The 16,822-nt window shown below is 38.8% G+C and overlaps 1 protein-coding gene across 1 annotated transcript in view; it reads left to right on the forward strand.

Moving 5' to 3' along the window:
- LOC136697847 (myosin-7-like) overlaps positions 1–16,822 on the forward strand; it is a 182,147-nt gene that overhangs the window by 149,037 nt on the left and 16,288 nt on the right. Inside the window, exons 33-36 of the mRNA XM_066673137.1 lie at positions 602–717; positions 798–990; positions 13,358–13,561; positions 13,706–13,831. Of these exons, the coding sequence (XP_066529234.1) occupies positions 602–717; positions 798–990; positions 13,358–13,561; positions 13,706–13,831 (639 nt within the window). The remainder of the gene's footprint in view (positions 1–601; positions 718–797; positions 991–13,357; positions 13,562–13,705; positions 13,832–16,822) is intronic.

Below are 16,822 nucleotides of genomic sequence, written 5' to 3' on the forward strand. Positions count from 1 at the left end.
GTGGACACAGGTTGAAATTCTCGAGCAGCACTACTGTGTCTGATCCACTCAAAAGAGTGCAAAACACACTGATATATCACCACAATGTCAGTGTCACTACAGTGCTGATAATTATCCATTGGGGATGGGGTGAGAAACCAGGCTGAAACACCAGAGTGAGTTTTGTACTCTGAGCTCTATCTGTAACCCAACACCCACCTTCTCCATTCTGCAGACCAGAAATTCCCCCACTTATCAACTACCCCTACCTCTCACACTCTATTTTCACATAAACACCAAAACACCAAGGACCACCTTTAAAAATCTACACCAAATATGTCCATATTGGGTTATTATCTAGGGACGACCACAATCAAATATATGTGGGTAAAATTTCACAAGTGCATTTAAAGCACACAGTCTATCGTGCTCTCATCAGCCCATCACCACTACCTCTTCCACTCCTACACCCATACACAATGTCTGACAGGGGCCCAGCCTCTTCCCTCCACTCCTCCTCAAATTAAACTCTTGACAACAACTTCTATCATAATTGCAGTTAGAGAAAGTCAATGTTGCTCAAGCCTTGGTGTCAGTAATGTACATTTTGTTGCTATGTTAGGGTACTCTGGAGCACGAGGAGAGTAAAACTCTGCGAATCCAGCTTGAGCTCAGTCAGGTCAAAGCTGATGTGGACAGGAAGCTGGCAGAGAAAGATGAAGAAATTGATAATTTACGGTGGGTGTCTTCAAGCATGCTATGTGTGCACATTAGCAGAGATCACTTTGAACATGACCATTTACTTTCTCCATGTTTAGTCGAAATCACCAGCGTGCTCTGGAGTCCATTCAGGCGAGCCTGGACGCAGAGGCAAAATCTCGCAATGAGGCTGTGCGGCTGAAAAAGAAAATGGAATGTGATTTGAATGAGATGGAGGTTCAACTAAACCATGCAAACCGCATTGCAGCAGAGTCACAGAAAATGGTCCGGAATCTGCAGACCCAAATAAAGGTAAAGTCAAACAAAATCTGCCACTTGATGTTAAGTACAAGCCCAGTTCCAAAGAGCCTAGAACAGCTGTGATTTAGTAAATACTGTTTAAAGTGAAAAACAACTTATGTTTTATAGGTTTTATATATAAACTATAAAAATAGATATTAATTACAATTAATCTAATCTCAATCTAATATTTTTGTAAAATCATGCTCTTTCCAGAGTTTTTGCCTGCTACAAATTCCAAAAATATTTTTGGATTATGATTTTTAGTGATGTGAGGACATCATTAACCACTGGATTACACCAGTTTATAAAGTTCTTAAAATATTCTCCTTACCTTTTATTTTCACTGCAATATTTTCTGAAAGTGAAAATGTCAAGTTTTCTTCATATTATTAAAAGAATGCATTTTAAGTTAAGAAAATGTTGTGAACATAACCCACCAGCAGTTTAACATGGAATGTGTTTTTTTTAAATGTTGGGAAGTTTTTTTTATACATTTCTAGAATGCTCTACAATCTTCTGTAACACTTTACTGTAGGGTGCTGTTATTAAGGCTACCTGACACCGACATAAAGCCTTTATGAAAACTGACAGAACCATACATAAACGTTTATAAACTTCTATTCCAAAAGGCAGCAATTGTCATAAAGACTGATTTTGTCAACTGTGATGTCAAATGACATAGATATCTGGTGACATTATGATGTGTCTTAACATTTTCTAGGGTGACATGACATAGAACGTTACGACAAATGATGCTGCAACTCTTTTTTTTCTTTTTTGTTATGTCAAATGACATAGTGGTAATGATGTGAAATAACTTGCCAAAAAGAGAAAAAACTGAACATGAGAACTTTAAGATGATGCTCTGCACCATCAGCAAGTACTTTGATTTGGAAATAACATGAAAACAACAGTTTAATAAATGCACTGAATAAAGTTTTTTTTTTTTTTTTTTTTGTAAAATGGCAGTACGGAAAATGTACAATTCTCAGGACTATAAATGTCTGTGTACAGTTGTGTTCTCTCATGCATGTACTCTTTAATGCTTTACTCATTCTTTATAAAAGAGAGAACAAGGGTGCAGAATGCAAGTTGCAATTTTTTTTTTTGTGATTTTCTGTTGAGATCACTCCCCTGGCTGAGGCAGAAAGCAATTAGTTCTTACCTTACAGGTATTAAGCACAGCTACACACCAGCTTAGGTTTTTTTCAACTTCTGGACTTATTATGTATTTTGTTTTGCTTTGCCACAGTTCCATATTTTATGCTGGTTAAGATTATCTTCTACTTTACTGAATCATGTAAATATACATCCCATAACAAGTGAAACTGCAAGTGGGTAAATTAAAATTATTTTTTATGTATAAATTTATGAGTCCTAACGAAGTACCATGACACCATTATGACACCTTTATGTATGTTTTATGTTTAGGTAAAGTAGTATTTAACACTTTATAATATATTTATGAATTCTTATTGAAATACTTTGACACTGTTACAACACCTATATGTTTTCACTAGCCCTCAAGTTAAAGTGAGTACTATTAAATACTTTATAATATATTTATGAATTCTTGTGCAAATACCATGACTAAACCAGACCTTGGAAACAAATGTAAAGCAAAACAAAATACAAAAAAAAAAAGTGAGACTACATGAATCTACATGCTAAAAATGTTAAAAGCCAATGTCATTTGGCAGACAGTGTCACATCATCATCACTGTCATCTGACATAACAGCAACAATGTTTTGCAACATCAGTTGTCATAAAGTACTGTCATGTCACCCCAGAAAAGGTTACGAGACACCCTAATGTCACCAAAAATCTGTACTTGATATACTTATGTCAACTTGACATCAAAGTTGACAAAAGCAGCCTTTATGGCAATTGCCACCTTTTGGAATAAAATTTTATAAATGTAAGCTTATATCAGTTGTCATAAAGGCTTTATGTAGGTGTCATGTAGCTTTAAGAACAGCACCCTACAGTAAAGTGTTACCCAATATTCTAAATATATTACTTTAAGGGCAGCACAGTGATGCAACTGGTACTTTAGCTGTCACACAGCTTCATGGTCCTGGGGTTGTGGGTTCGAACCCTGCTCTGGGTGACTGTTTGTGAGGAGTTTGGTGTGTTTTCCCTGTGTCCATGTGGGTTTCCTCTTGGTGCTCTGGTTTCCTCCCACTGTCCAAAACCACACGTTGATAGATGGATTGGCTACTCAAGTGTCCGTAGGTGTGAGTGAATGTGAGAATTTGAATTTCTGCAGCAGAATCAACTTACACAAGGATGCAAAATCATTACTTAACTTGCAGAGCATTATTTATCCAGCAGAATCACTTTTTCTCTGGCAAACTCTAAAAAAGTTTGAAATAAGCTCTTTTTGTGTATGTAAAATTTTTGTCAGTATGCTTCAGGCACAAGTTCATATGCACATACAGTGGTAAGAAAAAGTTTGAGCACCCCTGATAATTATCATGATTTTCCTTTATAAATCATTGGTTGTTCAGATCAGCAATTTCAGTTAAATATATCATATAGCAGACAAACACAGTGATATTTGAGACATGAAATGAAGTTTATAGGAGTTACAGAAAGTGTACAATAATTATTTAAACAAAATTAGGTAGGTGAATAAATTTGGGCACCCTTGTGGTTTTATAGATTTGAATTCCATATGTACAATTTATTGGAACACAAAATTTGTTTTGTAAGCTCATAGACCCTTGACATAGGTGAATCCAATTATTAGAAATGGTTAAGGTGGCCACATGGGAGCCTCGAAACAATTCTCAGAAGACCTGAAAACAAAGATTGTTCAACATGATGGTTTAGGGAAAGAGTACAAAAAGCTATCTCAGAGATTTCAACTGTCAGTTTCCATTGTGAGGAACATAGTGAAGAAAGGGAAGACCATAGGCACAGTTCTAGTTAAGACCCAAAGTGGCAGGCCAAGAAAAATCTCAGATAAGCAGAGGCAAAGAATAGTGAGAACAGTCATAGTCAACCCACAGACCAGCTCTAAAGACCTACAACATCATCTTGCTGTAGATGGTGTCACTGTGCATCATTCAAATATTCAGCGCACTTTGCACAAAGAAAGGCTATAGGGGGAGGTTATGCAGAAGAAGCCTTTTCTGCGCACACGCCACACACCGAGTCCCTTGAGGTATGCTAAAACACGTTTTGACAAGGCAGCTTCATTTTGAAATAAGGTGCTGTGGACTGATGAAACTAAAATTGAGTTATTGTGACATAAACAGGGGTGGTTTGCATGGCGGAAAAAGAACACAGCAGTCCAAGATAACCACTTGCTACTCCTAGTAAAATTTTCTAATTCACAATAAAAATAATGCTGTGGGGCTGTGTGGCCGTGTGGCCAGTGCAGGTACTGTGGATTCCCGTCAATATCAGCAGATTCTTAAGAAAAATATTCAAGAATTGGTGCCAGGCTGGATACTCAATATTGGATATACTAAATATTGATGTAATTTTTCTGATGATGTGCCCAAATTTATGCACCTGCCTAATTTTGTTTAAATAATTATTGGACACTTTCTGTAAATCCTATGAACTTCGTTTCACTTTTCAAATATTACTGTGGTCATATGCTATACAATATATTTAACTGAAATTGCTGATCCAAACAACCAATGATTATAAAGTAAAATCCTGAAAATTGTAAGGGGTGCCCAAACTTTTTCATACCACTGTATTTTATAAGCTTTAACAGCATCATACTGCTAGCTATCCTGTAATGGCAGAGTTGAGCACACCTACTGAGCCTTGCCTAACAACTGGCACTGTAACAAAAGGGACCATACATCTTTTGGCCAGTTTAAAGCTATATGTTCAAAAACATATCCACCTATTTCCCTAAAAAGCAGTACCAAAGCAACATCAAATGTTGGAGGGGGACAGAAGAAACTGAAATCTCTACGTTGGCATTGCTATTTTCCTGACGTAGTTTTAGACAATCTCTCACAGGTCCATATTGGGAAAAATACTTAAAGTATTAAATTAAAGCCAAAACATATAGTATGGCAAGGCATCTTTTGTACAAAAGCAATTCAAAGTGCTTTACAGAAAAAAATGTTAAATTAAAAGCAAGAATAAAAATCATAAAAAAATAAAAAACATCGTAATTCAATAAAACAATTTAAATAGTGCAATAAAAAGAAATATGTAAAAAGAGTAATACAAAACATGATAAAATTGATTAAAACAATTTAAAATGATACAATAAAAGAAAAGAACTAAAGTGTTGTTACTGAATAAAAGTGCAGAGTATTTTAAACTGAGCTGTAAGCCTGCTCAAACAGGAATGTTTTAAGTCTTGATTTAAAGTGTCTGAAGTCGGGGCTCTTCTAATGTTCTCAGTCAGCTGGTTCCATTTAAGAGCGGCATAGTAGCTAAACACTGCTTCTCCATTAGTTTTCACCTGAGGCAGGACTAACTGACAAGTTACTAAACATCTGAGATCTTTGTTCAGCTCATATCTCTGTAGCAGATCTGATAAATACACTGGTCCTACCGCATTAAGACATTTATAAACCAGTGATAACACCTTAAAGTCTATTCTGTAACCGACTGGTATCCAGTGTAAGGATTTGAGAATGGGGGTGATGTGATCTCTTTTTTGTTCCTAGTGAGAACTCTGGCAGCTGCATTTTGAATCAGCTGAAGCTGTTTAATGGTCTTTTTTGGAAGTCCATTTATGAGACCATTACAGTAATCAATCCTGCTAGAAATAAAAGCATGGATAGGTTTAGTCGGAAAATATCTAATTTTACTGATGTTCTTAAGATGGAAAAATGCTGCTCTAGTAACCACTTTAATATGACTACCAGAACTGAGATCTGAGTCCACAAATACACCAAGGTTCTTTGCCAGTTCCTTAGATTTGAGTGCTCTCGAGTCCAGATAAGCAGCCAATCTTTGTCTTTCATCGCTGTTCCAAAATAGTATAATTTCTGTTTTATCTTTATTCAGCTGCAGAAAGTTATGTCCCGTCCAGTTAGTGATGTGTTGAAGGCACTTGCTTAATGATTAAACTGGAACAGAGTCGTCTGGGGACAGGGCCATATAAATCTGAGTAGAATCTGCATAGCTGTGATAGGACAGCCCATAGTCCTGTAGAATCTGGCCAAGAGGGAGCATGTATAAATTAAATAAAAGTGGACCAGGAATAGAACCCTGGGGGACACCACAGGTCACTGGCAAGTTCTCTGAAATATTATTTTCTATTTCTACAAAGTAGTTCTTGCCTTCCAGGTAAGAAACTAACTTCAGGACTGTTCCTGAGAGTCCAACCGAGTTTGCGAGTCTATCTATAATAATCTTATGGCCAGTGGTATGAAAGGCAGCACTAAGGTCAAGAAGTAATAGAAGAAATACCTTTCCAGCCTCTGTATTTAAGCGAATGTCATTGATGACCTTGATTAGAGCAGTTTCAGTGTTGTGATTAGACCAGAAATACCGGATTGGAATTTGTCTAGGCTACTGTTAATGGACAAGAAATTAGTGATTTGCCTTAAAACTATTTTCCTCAATGATTTTGCCAATGAACAGTACATTAGAAATTTGTCTGTAGTTACTTATCTGAGATGATTCTAAATTTTTCTTTTTTATAAGAGGCTTTACAACTGCAGTTTTTACTAAGCTCGGAAAAGACCCCTGACATGAGTGAGTTTGACAATGTGGAGTAAGTCTGGTGCTATAGTGTGAAACACACTCTTTAAAAATTTGGTTGGTAGTGTGTCAAGACTGCAAGTGGATGGTTTGATATGACTAACTGTATCAATTAAAATTTCACTATTTACAGTACTGAACTCTGCCGTTTTAACTAAGGAGTCTATGAGGTGATGTAGATGGTACAGACTCATTGTTGGATATAGATGTATTAATCACTTGTCTGATATTCTGGATTTTAGTGTTAAAAAAGAATACAAACTCATTACATCTCTCAGTTGATACTAATTCAGGGTCCATTGGTGTGGGTGAGTTAGTAAGTCTGTCAACCATGGTGAAGAGGATTTTGCTGTTGTTCATGATGCTAGAGAAATAGGATTGTTGTGTTTTGCATATTATCGTGTTGTATTCACATAGCCTATCTTTATAGATTTCTTTGTGAATATGAGACTTTTTTTACGCCATCTGAGTTCTGCCTTTGACAGTCCCTCTTTTGGATCTGAAAAACAGAAGCATTTCTCCATGGTGCTTTCTGTTTGCATAACCTTCTCATCCATAACACTGACAATTTTTTAATTAAAACTATTCAGCAGATCATCAACAGAGTTGGATTATTTCACATGGTGTAGTGCACATTTTACTCATGAAAAGTGTAGCTGTGCCGTCCTTTATAATCCTTTTCTTGACACAAACTCTTCTGCCTGTGATGACTGGTGAGGCCCACATATCAAAGAACACACGGTAGTGATCTGACAACACGACATCCTTCACAGTGGCCGATATGTTGAGACTCTTTGAGATAACGACATCCAACGTGTGACCATGACAATGTATACTCCCTGTAATCAGAATCAGAATCTCTTTATTTCGCCAGGTATGTTAAACATACTAGGAATTTGTCTTGGTGACAGCAACACATGTATGACATGTAACACAGACTGTTAACAAACATAACTCTAAAGGAGGTACAATAAACAATAAATAAACTAAAGAATACAGTTAAGTACTAGAAAAAAAGAGCGTTAAGACATAAATTAGACAACATAAAATATAAAATCTATACTGTACAGATATGAGTATGAATATAAATGTTTCCAAATATTCTTAAAGTAGGTTATATTATATATTGTTGTAGGAGTTACAGAAATAGAACGTCTGTACAGCTGTGCAAAATAGCATAGTGCAAGTGAGTAAAGTGTCCTGTTCAGTGCAGTTAACACTAGAACTACCAGGATTTCATATACCCCCTTTTTCTACCAGAGGCTGCCAAATGGCAGTGCTGGGGTAATTTGCAACCCATTAGGCCACCTTTTGTTATGTACATTAAGCCACTACTAGGTGCTAAAACGGGGGGATGGGTGATAGTGTGAACTGTGTTGACTGACAAAGCTCTGAGAGTCACAGCAGGCACAGACTTTCAGGAGTTTAGTTCAGGGCAACAGTCTCAACAAATAAAAAATATTTTGGAACTTTGGCAGTTTTTTCAGCTGCTGATAATAATTATTATTATAATCTTTTAAAAATATAATGAAATAATACTTGTTTATTTAGAATACACACAATAAAGAATTATTTAAGCTTTTTAGTTTATATTTGTTGATCTAATGCAATATTATTTGATGTGAAACCTACAAAAACCTTGAGAAATATAAATTAAAAAATCAGTTAAGTAAAAATTGCTCAAAAATAGTATTTAAGTTTAATTTGAGTCATATTTACTTCTCAAGAAAAACCAATGAGGTGAGATATTTTGACTTAAAACAAGAAAAAATGTCCTGATAATATTCTTTTACTTGAGTTTTAAAAAGTTTAAGTAAAAATGTCCTTTTTACAAGTAGCTGAGGGTTGTTTTTTGTATAAATTTATGTAAAAATATCTTTACCTATTGGCAGTTTTTCAAAAGACAAAAACTACTTAAAATAAGGTTACAACATATCAGAGCTATTTTGACTAATCAATATGCCACTTTTTGCACTGTGAAAACAATCCTACATTAGTACAAAGGAGTCAGTTTTTCAAAAGGCAAATTTACTTAAAATAATGGTTAAAAAATTTTAACTTTGGCTATTTTGACAAATCATCAGTGAGAAAACAATCCAAAATTAGTACAAAGGAGGCAGACTTGAGATGTTTTGAAATTATAGTTCAAATGTCTTTGTGTCAGTTTTAGAATAAAGAGAAAGATGACTGCAGACACAGGAAAACTTGTTAATAAAGTGTGTAAACTTTATATAATAAACTGCACCAAAGTAAATAGCCTATCTGGCTACATGCTGAGTGAAATAAAATAGAATAAACCTTTCTCACTATAATACAATATTACAAATATACACGATGGAGGTAACTGAGATGGGTTCTATATTTATTTTAAAAATGTTGTTGTTGCAGCCATTAGGTGGAAATATGCCAGTACCAGGTAACAGTGAACAGGGATGGGTGTGGTGGGTGATAGCGTGAACGATGATGATAACGATTATGTATGTATCCACCTCCATGTGGATAAAAAGCCACATCACCACATATTTCACTAACTCTGTTGACCGAGAAGCAAAGATGGCAAAGGTTTACAGTAGCAGGCTTTGGACATGATCCTCAACCATGTCAACCCCTGTGACTCCGATGGAGAAGAAATTACTATTGATCAGAGCGGTGACTCTGAAATCTCTTCTGGTAAGATTTCCTAAATTTTCTATGTTTGTTTGCTGGTTATAGCTGTTGTGATTTTGGAAGAGACACACTGCAAAAAGTACAATCTTGAAGTTAAAATTGCTCAAGAATCGGTCCAGTCGGTTTAGTTCAGTGGTTTGGAGACTCCGAGGTGTTCACTGTGGTTGAGGAGAGCTACAGCTCTGGGAAAGAAGCTGTTAGCATGTCGTGTTGTGCTGGTTTTGATGGTCCTTAGTCTTCTACCAGAAGGGAGAGTCTGGATAAGGTGATGTCCAGGATGTGAGGGGTCAAGCGTAATTTTACGAGCGCGTTTCCTCACCCTGCTGGTGTGGATCTCCTGAAGCGTTGGCAGGTTACATCCAATGATCTTCTCTGCTGATCTGATGATGCGCTGGAGCCTGGCTCTTTCTTGTGAGGTAGAGGAACCAAACCAGGTGGTTATGGATGAGGTGATGATGGACTCGATGATTGCTGTGTAGAACTGGATCATCAGGGTCTGTGGCAGGTCAAATTTCTTTAGCTGTCTCAAGAAGAACATTCTCTGCTGAGTTTTCTTGGTGATGGAGACGGTGTTCCTCTCCCACTTCAGGTCCCTGGATATGGTGGTGCCCAGGAACTTGAGTGACTCTACAGTGGAAACTGCGGTGCCATTGATGTAGAGGGGGGATACAGGGGGTGGGTTGCGTCGGAAATCCACCACCATCTCTACAGTCTTGTCTGTGTTCAGCAGCAAGTGGTTGTCACTACACCAGGACACCAGCTGACCAACCTCCTTTCTGTAAGCAGACTCATCACTATTGGCTATGAGGCCCACCAGAGTAGAATCATCTGCAAACTTCAGGAGCTTTACAGCTGGTTCCTTGGAGACACAGTCGTTGGTGTAAAGGCTGAAGAGAAGGGGTGAAAGAACACACCCTTGTGGAACTCCAGTGCTGAGTGTTCGAAGGTCTGAGGTGTGTTTCCCAAGCCGCACATACTGTCTTCTGTCTGTAAGGAAGTTTGCAATCCACTGACACATGGAGTCCGGCACTGACAGCTGGGACAGTTTGCTTTGAAGTAGCTGCAGCACAACGGTGTTGAAAGCCGAGCTAAAGTCAACAAACAGAACCCGAGCGTAGGTTCCAGGGCTGTCCAGATGCTGAAGGATGAAGTGGAGAGTTAGGTTGACCACATCATCAACAAATCTGTTTGCTCTGTATGCAAACTGCAGGGGGTCTGTAATGGTCTTTATGTGGGCTAAGACCAGGCGTTCAAAGACCTTCATGACCACAGATGTCAGGGCGACAGGTCTGTAATCATTAAATCCAGTGATGGTGGATTTCTTGGGGACTGGAATGATGGTGGAGGTCTTGAAGCAGGCTGGAACACAACGGAGCTCCAGTGATCTGTTGAAGATGCTGGTGAAGACTGGTGCTAGTTGGTCACAGCAGTGTTTTAGGATGGATGGAGAGACTGAATCAGGTCCCGGGGCTTTCTTCACCTTCTGTCTGCTGAAGAGTCTGTGGACGTCCTGCAGGCTGATGGTGAGACAAGCTGGGGGTGGAGGTGTGAGAGCCAGTGTGGGGGAGGAGGGGGGTTGATGATGGGGTGAGAGAGTCTGCTGATTGTCTATTGTTTGAAATCTGCAGAAGAACTCATTCTGGTCGTTGGTGAGCTGACGGTCGTTCAGGTGGAGGGGGGTATTTCTCACCTTGTAGCCAGTGAGAAGCTGAAGACTGTTCCAGGCTGACGATGGGTCGTTAGCTGTGATGTGGTTATCCAGCTGCTCTGAGAACTTTATTTTCGCTGCTTTAACCCCTTTCTCCAATCTGTACTTGGCTTTTTTGTAGACAGCTCTGTCTCCACTCCTGAATGCGACCTCCTTCTCTTGCCTAAGCTGTTTCAGTTCTATAGAAAACCAGGGTTTGCTGTTACTGTGTTTAACACGTGTTCTAGTTGAAATACAGCTGTCTTCACAGATGCTTATATATAATGTCACAGCGTCTGTGTATTCGTCCAGTCCGTCTGTCGCCTCCTCAAACACAGCCCAGTTTGTGGATTCGAAGCAGCCCTGCAGCTTCTCTATGTCTCCACTGGTCCACCTCTTCACTGTTGTAATGGCCGGCTTGTTGGTTTTGAGTTTCTGCCAGTACGTGGGAATGAGGTGAACGAGGCTGTGATCGGAGAGCCCAAGAGCGGCGCGCGCAACAGTCACTTTGTCTAGTGTGTTGCCTTCACGTGTAGCGCACGCGATATGTTGCCTGTATTTGGGCATCTCCTTCGTGAAGTTAGCGCTGTTAAAGTCCCCCAGAATGATCAGCAGCATTATCTGTTCGGCCAGTTGTCTCTGCGCGTCGCTGGTGCACGCGCTCGGCCTAATGTACACGCCGGCCAGAATGAAGGAACTGAATTCTCTGGGAGAGTAAAACGGTCGACAGTTAATGAAGAAAGACTCCAGATGAGGAGAGCATGATGTTAACAATACTGTAGTGTCTCTACACCAGCGCTCGTTGATGTAGAAGCAGATTCCTCCTCCCCTACTCTTCCCGCTACGTTCCACGTTTCTGTCCGCTCTCAGTAGCTGGAAGCCCGGTACGTCCAGCGCACTGTCCGGGATCAGCTCGTTCAGCCAGGTCTCCATGAAGCAGAGGGCAGAAGCAGAGGAGAAGTCCTTGTTGGTCCGGTGGAGCAGGAGTAGTTCCTCAGTTTTGTTGCTGAGAGATCGGAGGTTGGAGAGGAATAATGATGGTAGAGGTGTGCGAGGCCCACGCTGCCTGAGACGCACGAGCGCCCCCGTGCATCTGCCCCTTCGTCTGCGCCTCCAGCGTCTCCTTGCGAGGCCGAGCAGCGTCAGCGCGGCCGTTGCAAAGATTTCCACACACTCTGAAGGTTCTTGAATAAATTCCGGCATAAAATCAGGAGAAATGTTGTCCCTGGCGGTTAGTAACTGTTCTCTGTTCCAGCTGACCAAGTTTGAGGTACAATAGACAACATTAATTAACAAAAACAAACATAACACGGAGGAGCTCGTCACCGTGGCTGCCATCCTCGGCGCCATTTTTTTCCTGTGAAAGGCTAAAAGAGTCCTTGGGATTGTCAATATGTATGTTAAAGTCACCAGCAATAACAAAATGGTCGAAGTCCATAGAAATAAAAGACAGCATCTCTGTAAATTCGTCAATAAAATTAGCACTGTACTTTGGAGGCCTGTAGACTGTTACTAGGAATATCTGTGGTGTCCCTTTCAGACCTGCACAGAGGTACTTGAATGTTGTTTAGTCACCAAATGATAACTGCTTACACTGGAACCAGCTTACTGAGATGATTAGAAAAGATTTTAGACACTTTTAAATCAAGATTGAAGGTATTCTTCTTTGAGCATGCTTACAGCTCAGTTTAAAATACTCCTCACATTTTATTCTCACATTAGTGTTTTTTTTCTTTCTTTTATTGTATCATTTTAATTGTTTGAATATTTCTAATCATGTTTTCTTTTAATTGCCCTTGTGTATGAAAGGTAATCTTTAAATAAACTTGCCTTGCTTTTCCTTGTCTATGACACCATGTTGACCTAATTATACATGGACAAAAAAGTTTTGTAATACAAATCTTATGTAGATCAATAAAATTTTGTAAGAACAAAAGTTTTTCCTGTTATTGGATTATAATTTGCAAATAATTGGTTTCACTTTATTTAACAATACATATATGGGTATGTATGTAGTTGTGAACCGGTGTATGTAACTGCACAATTCAAATACTGTTAGATGTTGCATTGGTTTTTCAAAATAATGGTAAACCAGCATTAAAAGTGCATATTGTACTATATACAGTAAGGTAGTTTTGGATGCAACACAAAAACTGTGATATCATATATTCCATAATGTTCAGGAGAACTTTTGTATAACTGTTCTTTAGTTCAATTTTTAGAATTTCACACACAAAATTGAAACAAAACATAACAAATGTATCAAACACTCTTAGCTGATACATATGACATTTTTTATTATTAACATGAGCTAAAATGTTTAACTACAGGACCTGCAGATAGAACTTGATGAAACAATTCATAAAAATGAGGACCTAAAGGAGCAGGTGGCCGTCACTGACCGTAGGAACAATTTGCTTGCTGCAGAAGTGGAAGAGCTAAGGGGTCAGCTGGAACAGACTGACCGTGCCCGAAAACTGGCTGAACATGAGTTGTTGGAGGCAATGGAAAGAGTAAACCTGCTGCACTCACAGGTGATCAACACAAGCATCACACATTAATTATAAACTGTACACAGGAAACCACCAATTTTCCTTTGAAAAATACAGACATTTTCAAAAAGTAGATTGTGAGAATGAGTTTTTGTAATGAATGTATATTTGTCTGTGTTTGTTTAGAACACAGCATTGATTAACCAGAAGAAAAAGCTGGAGAGTGATCTATCAGTGCTGTCAGGTGAAGTGGATGAAGCAGTGCAGGAATGCAGAAATGCAGAAGAGAAAGCCAAAAAAGCCATGACTGATGTGAGTGGCCACAAATATATATATAAATAGTAGCGTAGTAACAGTATTTGAGTTGGTTATGTTTAATGGTGATTATCACTTATAATAATAATAATTATTATTATTACAGAATTAAATGACAAAAATATTAATAATTTATCAGAGATTGAAATACTTTCAACACTAGGGATGAGTTCTCAGGATTTTCAGACTCTTAAGGAACAAACTCCACACACTGTATTATTTCAATTAATGGAAATACTTTATTAGAAGGAATGATAATTGTTTATAAACATAGCACAATCATCAAAATCTCACGGAATCAACGCAGGTGAAACCAGTTCGAATTTAATAATTGGCTAGGCTATATGACTTGTGAATAATGTGTTGCTAAATGATTTAATTAGTGTATAAATTTATCAAGAGACTTAATTCGGCATCAGCTTCTGAAAATGAGGAATTTGCTTACTCTTTGGTGCAACTCACAACCGAGCTGATGGGTCCAGCAGATTTTCAAACTGTTCTTCCGGTGCTTGACTTGTCACAGCTGGAGGTAGGCTAGTTAGTGAGGGAATTCCCTCCAGGATGGGTCAGCCACTTTCAGCATCCTTTAGATGGAGTGACGTCAGTCGGGGATTCCCTTCACAGAGAGCTGCTGGCCTGGCTGGTTTTCCCGGAGTGAGGGAGAGCGTTGCAAGGAAGCGTTCTGTTTCATCCGATCTTCAGGAGCTATTGGAATTAATTAGCTAATATTAATTTTACGAAGGTATGTCTTCTTTTAAGAGTCTTTGGAAGAGTCGGCTTTGTCAGTGGAGAGAGAAAACAAGGAGTGAAAATGAGAGCTTAAGAATCGAGAGTGCAAGAAGAGGAAAAAGCGTAAGCGAGAAGAAAATGCGTAAGGGAACGCGACTCCCTTTTTCATAGGTGGCGCGGTCACGCCCATTTGGGAGGTCTCCGTCCTCTGATTGGCTCCTGGGAGTCCACGTGACCGTCTCCAGTTCCAGAGAAAGAAAAAGGTCACATTTTCTGGGCGAATACATAACCTCAATGAATAAAAATACTTCATACATACTTGAATATAGCATAATGAGTATACTGGAGTATTTTTATAGATATATATATATATATATATATATATATATATATATATATATAGATCGAGTATATTATCAACTATTCTAGATGTTAGAGATTAATTCATTTTTATAAATTGAGACAGGAATTTTTCCTCGTGATTAAAACAGTAATTCACATTACTCGGTTAGTTAGTAGACAGTCACCGGAGAATAACAGGATAACATTAATAACACATTGCATAATACATGCTTAGTTTCAGCAGAAACATATGCGTCCGATCCATCTGTTGATTTTGCGATAAGATTGCTGTTCACCAGTCCGACGCTGATCATAATAAACGCTGAGGTTCTTTAATCCCGGTCTCCAAGGCTCTGATTGATCTTTTAGGCTTAATGGGGTCATAAAATTGGGGGGTACGACTTAGTGTCAGAAGAAGGGCGTCTTAGTCATCTGGTCATCATAAAGTTTGAAGAAGACCACTCAGTGCCATCCTGGGGGTCACTGAAAAGTGTTCTGCTTAGCCTTCGATATCAGATATAGGTGTGTGTGTGTGTGTGTGTGTGTGTGTGTGTGTGTGTGTGCGTGTGTGTGGGGGTGCGTAGTCTTTCAACACACACACACTCTGTGGAATGCAGGACCCGTCTTCTCCCTCCATACAAAACAGAATGGAGAGTCAGAGTCTTAATTTTTCATTTCTTGATCCGGATCCATACTCCACTACAATATATATATATATATATATATATATATATATATATATATATATATATATATATATATATATATATTCATTCATTCATTCATTCATTATCTGTAACTGTTTATCCAGTTCAGGGTCGCGGTGGGTCCAGAACCTACCTGGAATCATTGGGCACAAGGCGGGAATACACCCTGGAGGGGGTGCCAGTCCTTCACAGGGCTATATATATATATATACAAACCGGATTCCAAAAAAGTTCGGACACTAAACAAACTGTGAATAAAAACTGATTGCAATGATGTGGAAATGGCAAATGTCAATATTTTATTCATAATAAAACATAGATGACAGATCAAAAGTTTAATCGGAGTAAATGTAACATTTTAAAGGAAAAATATGTTGATTCAAAATTTCACAGTGTCAACAAATCCCAAAAAAGTTGGTACAAGTAGCAATAAGTGGCTGGAAAAAGGAAACTGAGCATATAACGAACAGCTGGAAGACCAATTAAAACTAATTAGGTCAATTGACAACATGATTGGGTATAAAAAGAGCTTCTCAGAGTGTCTCTCTGAAGCCAAGATGGTAAGAGGATCACCAATTCCACCATTGTTGCACAGAAATATAGTGCAGCAATACAAGAATGGTGTTACCCAGCGTAAAATAGCAAAGACTTTGAAGTTATCATCATCAACCGTGCATAAAATCATCAAAAAATTCAGAGAATCTGGAACAATTGCTGTGCGTAAGGGTCAAGGCCGTTAAACTCTACTAGATGCTTGTGATCTCCGGGCCCTTAAACGTCACTGCACCTCAAACAGGAATGCCACTGTCAAGGAAATAACAGAATGGGCTCAGGAGTACTTCCAGAAAGTATTGTCAGTGAACACATTCCACCGTGCCATCCGTCGTTGCCAGCTGAAACTCTACAGTGCAATGAGGAAGCCATTTCTAAGCAAGCTCCAGAAGGTCAGACGTTTGCACTGGGCCAGGGGTCTTTTAAAATGGGGTGTGGCAAAATGAAAGACTGTTCTGTGGTCAGATGAGTCACGATTTGAAGTTCTTTATCGAACACTGGGACGCCATCTCATCTGGACCAGAAAGGACAAGGATAACAGAAGTTGTTATCAACGCTCCTTTCAGAATCCTGCATCACTGATGGCATGGGGTTGCATGAGTGCTTGTGGCATGGGCAGCTTGCATGTCTGGAAAGGCACCATTAATTCAGAGAACTA

Source organism: Hoplias malabaricus, chromosome 5 (assembly GCF_029633855.1).
Source record: "Hoplias malabaricus isolate fHopMal1 chromosome 5, fHopMal1.hap1, whole genome shotgun sequence".
NCBI lineage: Eukaryota > Metazoa > Chordata > Actinopteri > Characiformes > Erythrinidae > Hoplias > Hoplias malabaricus.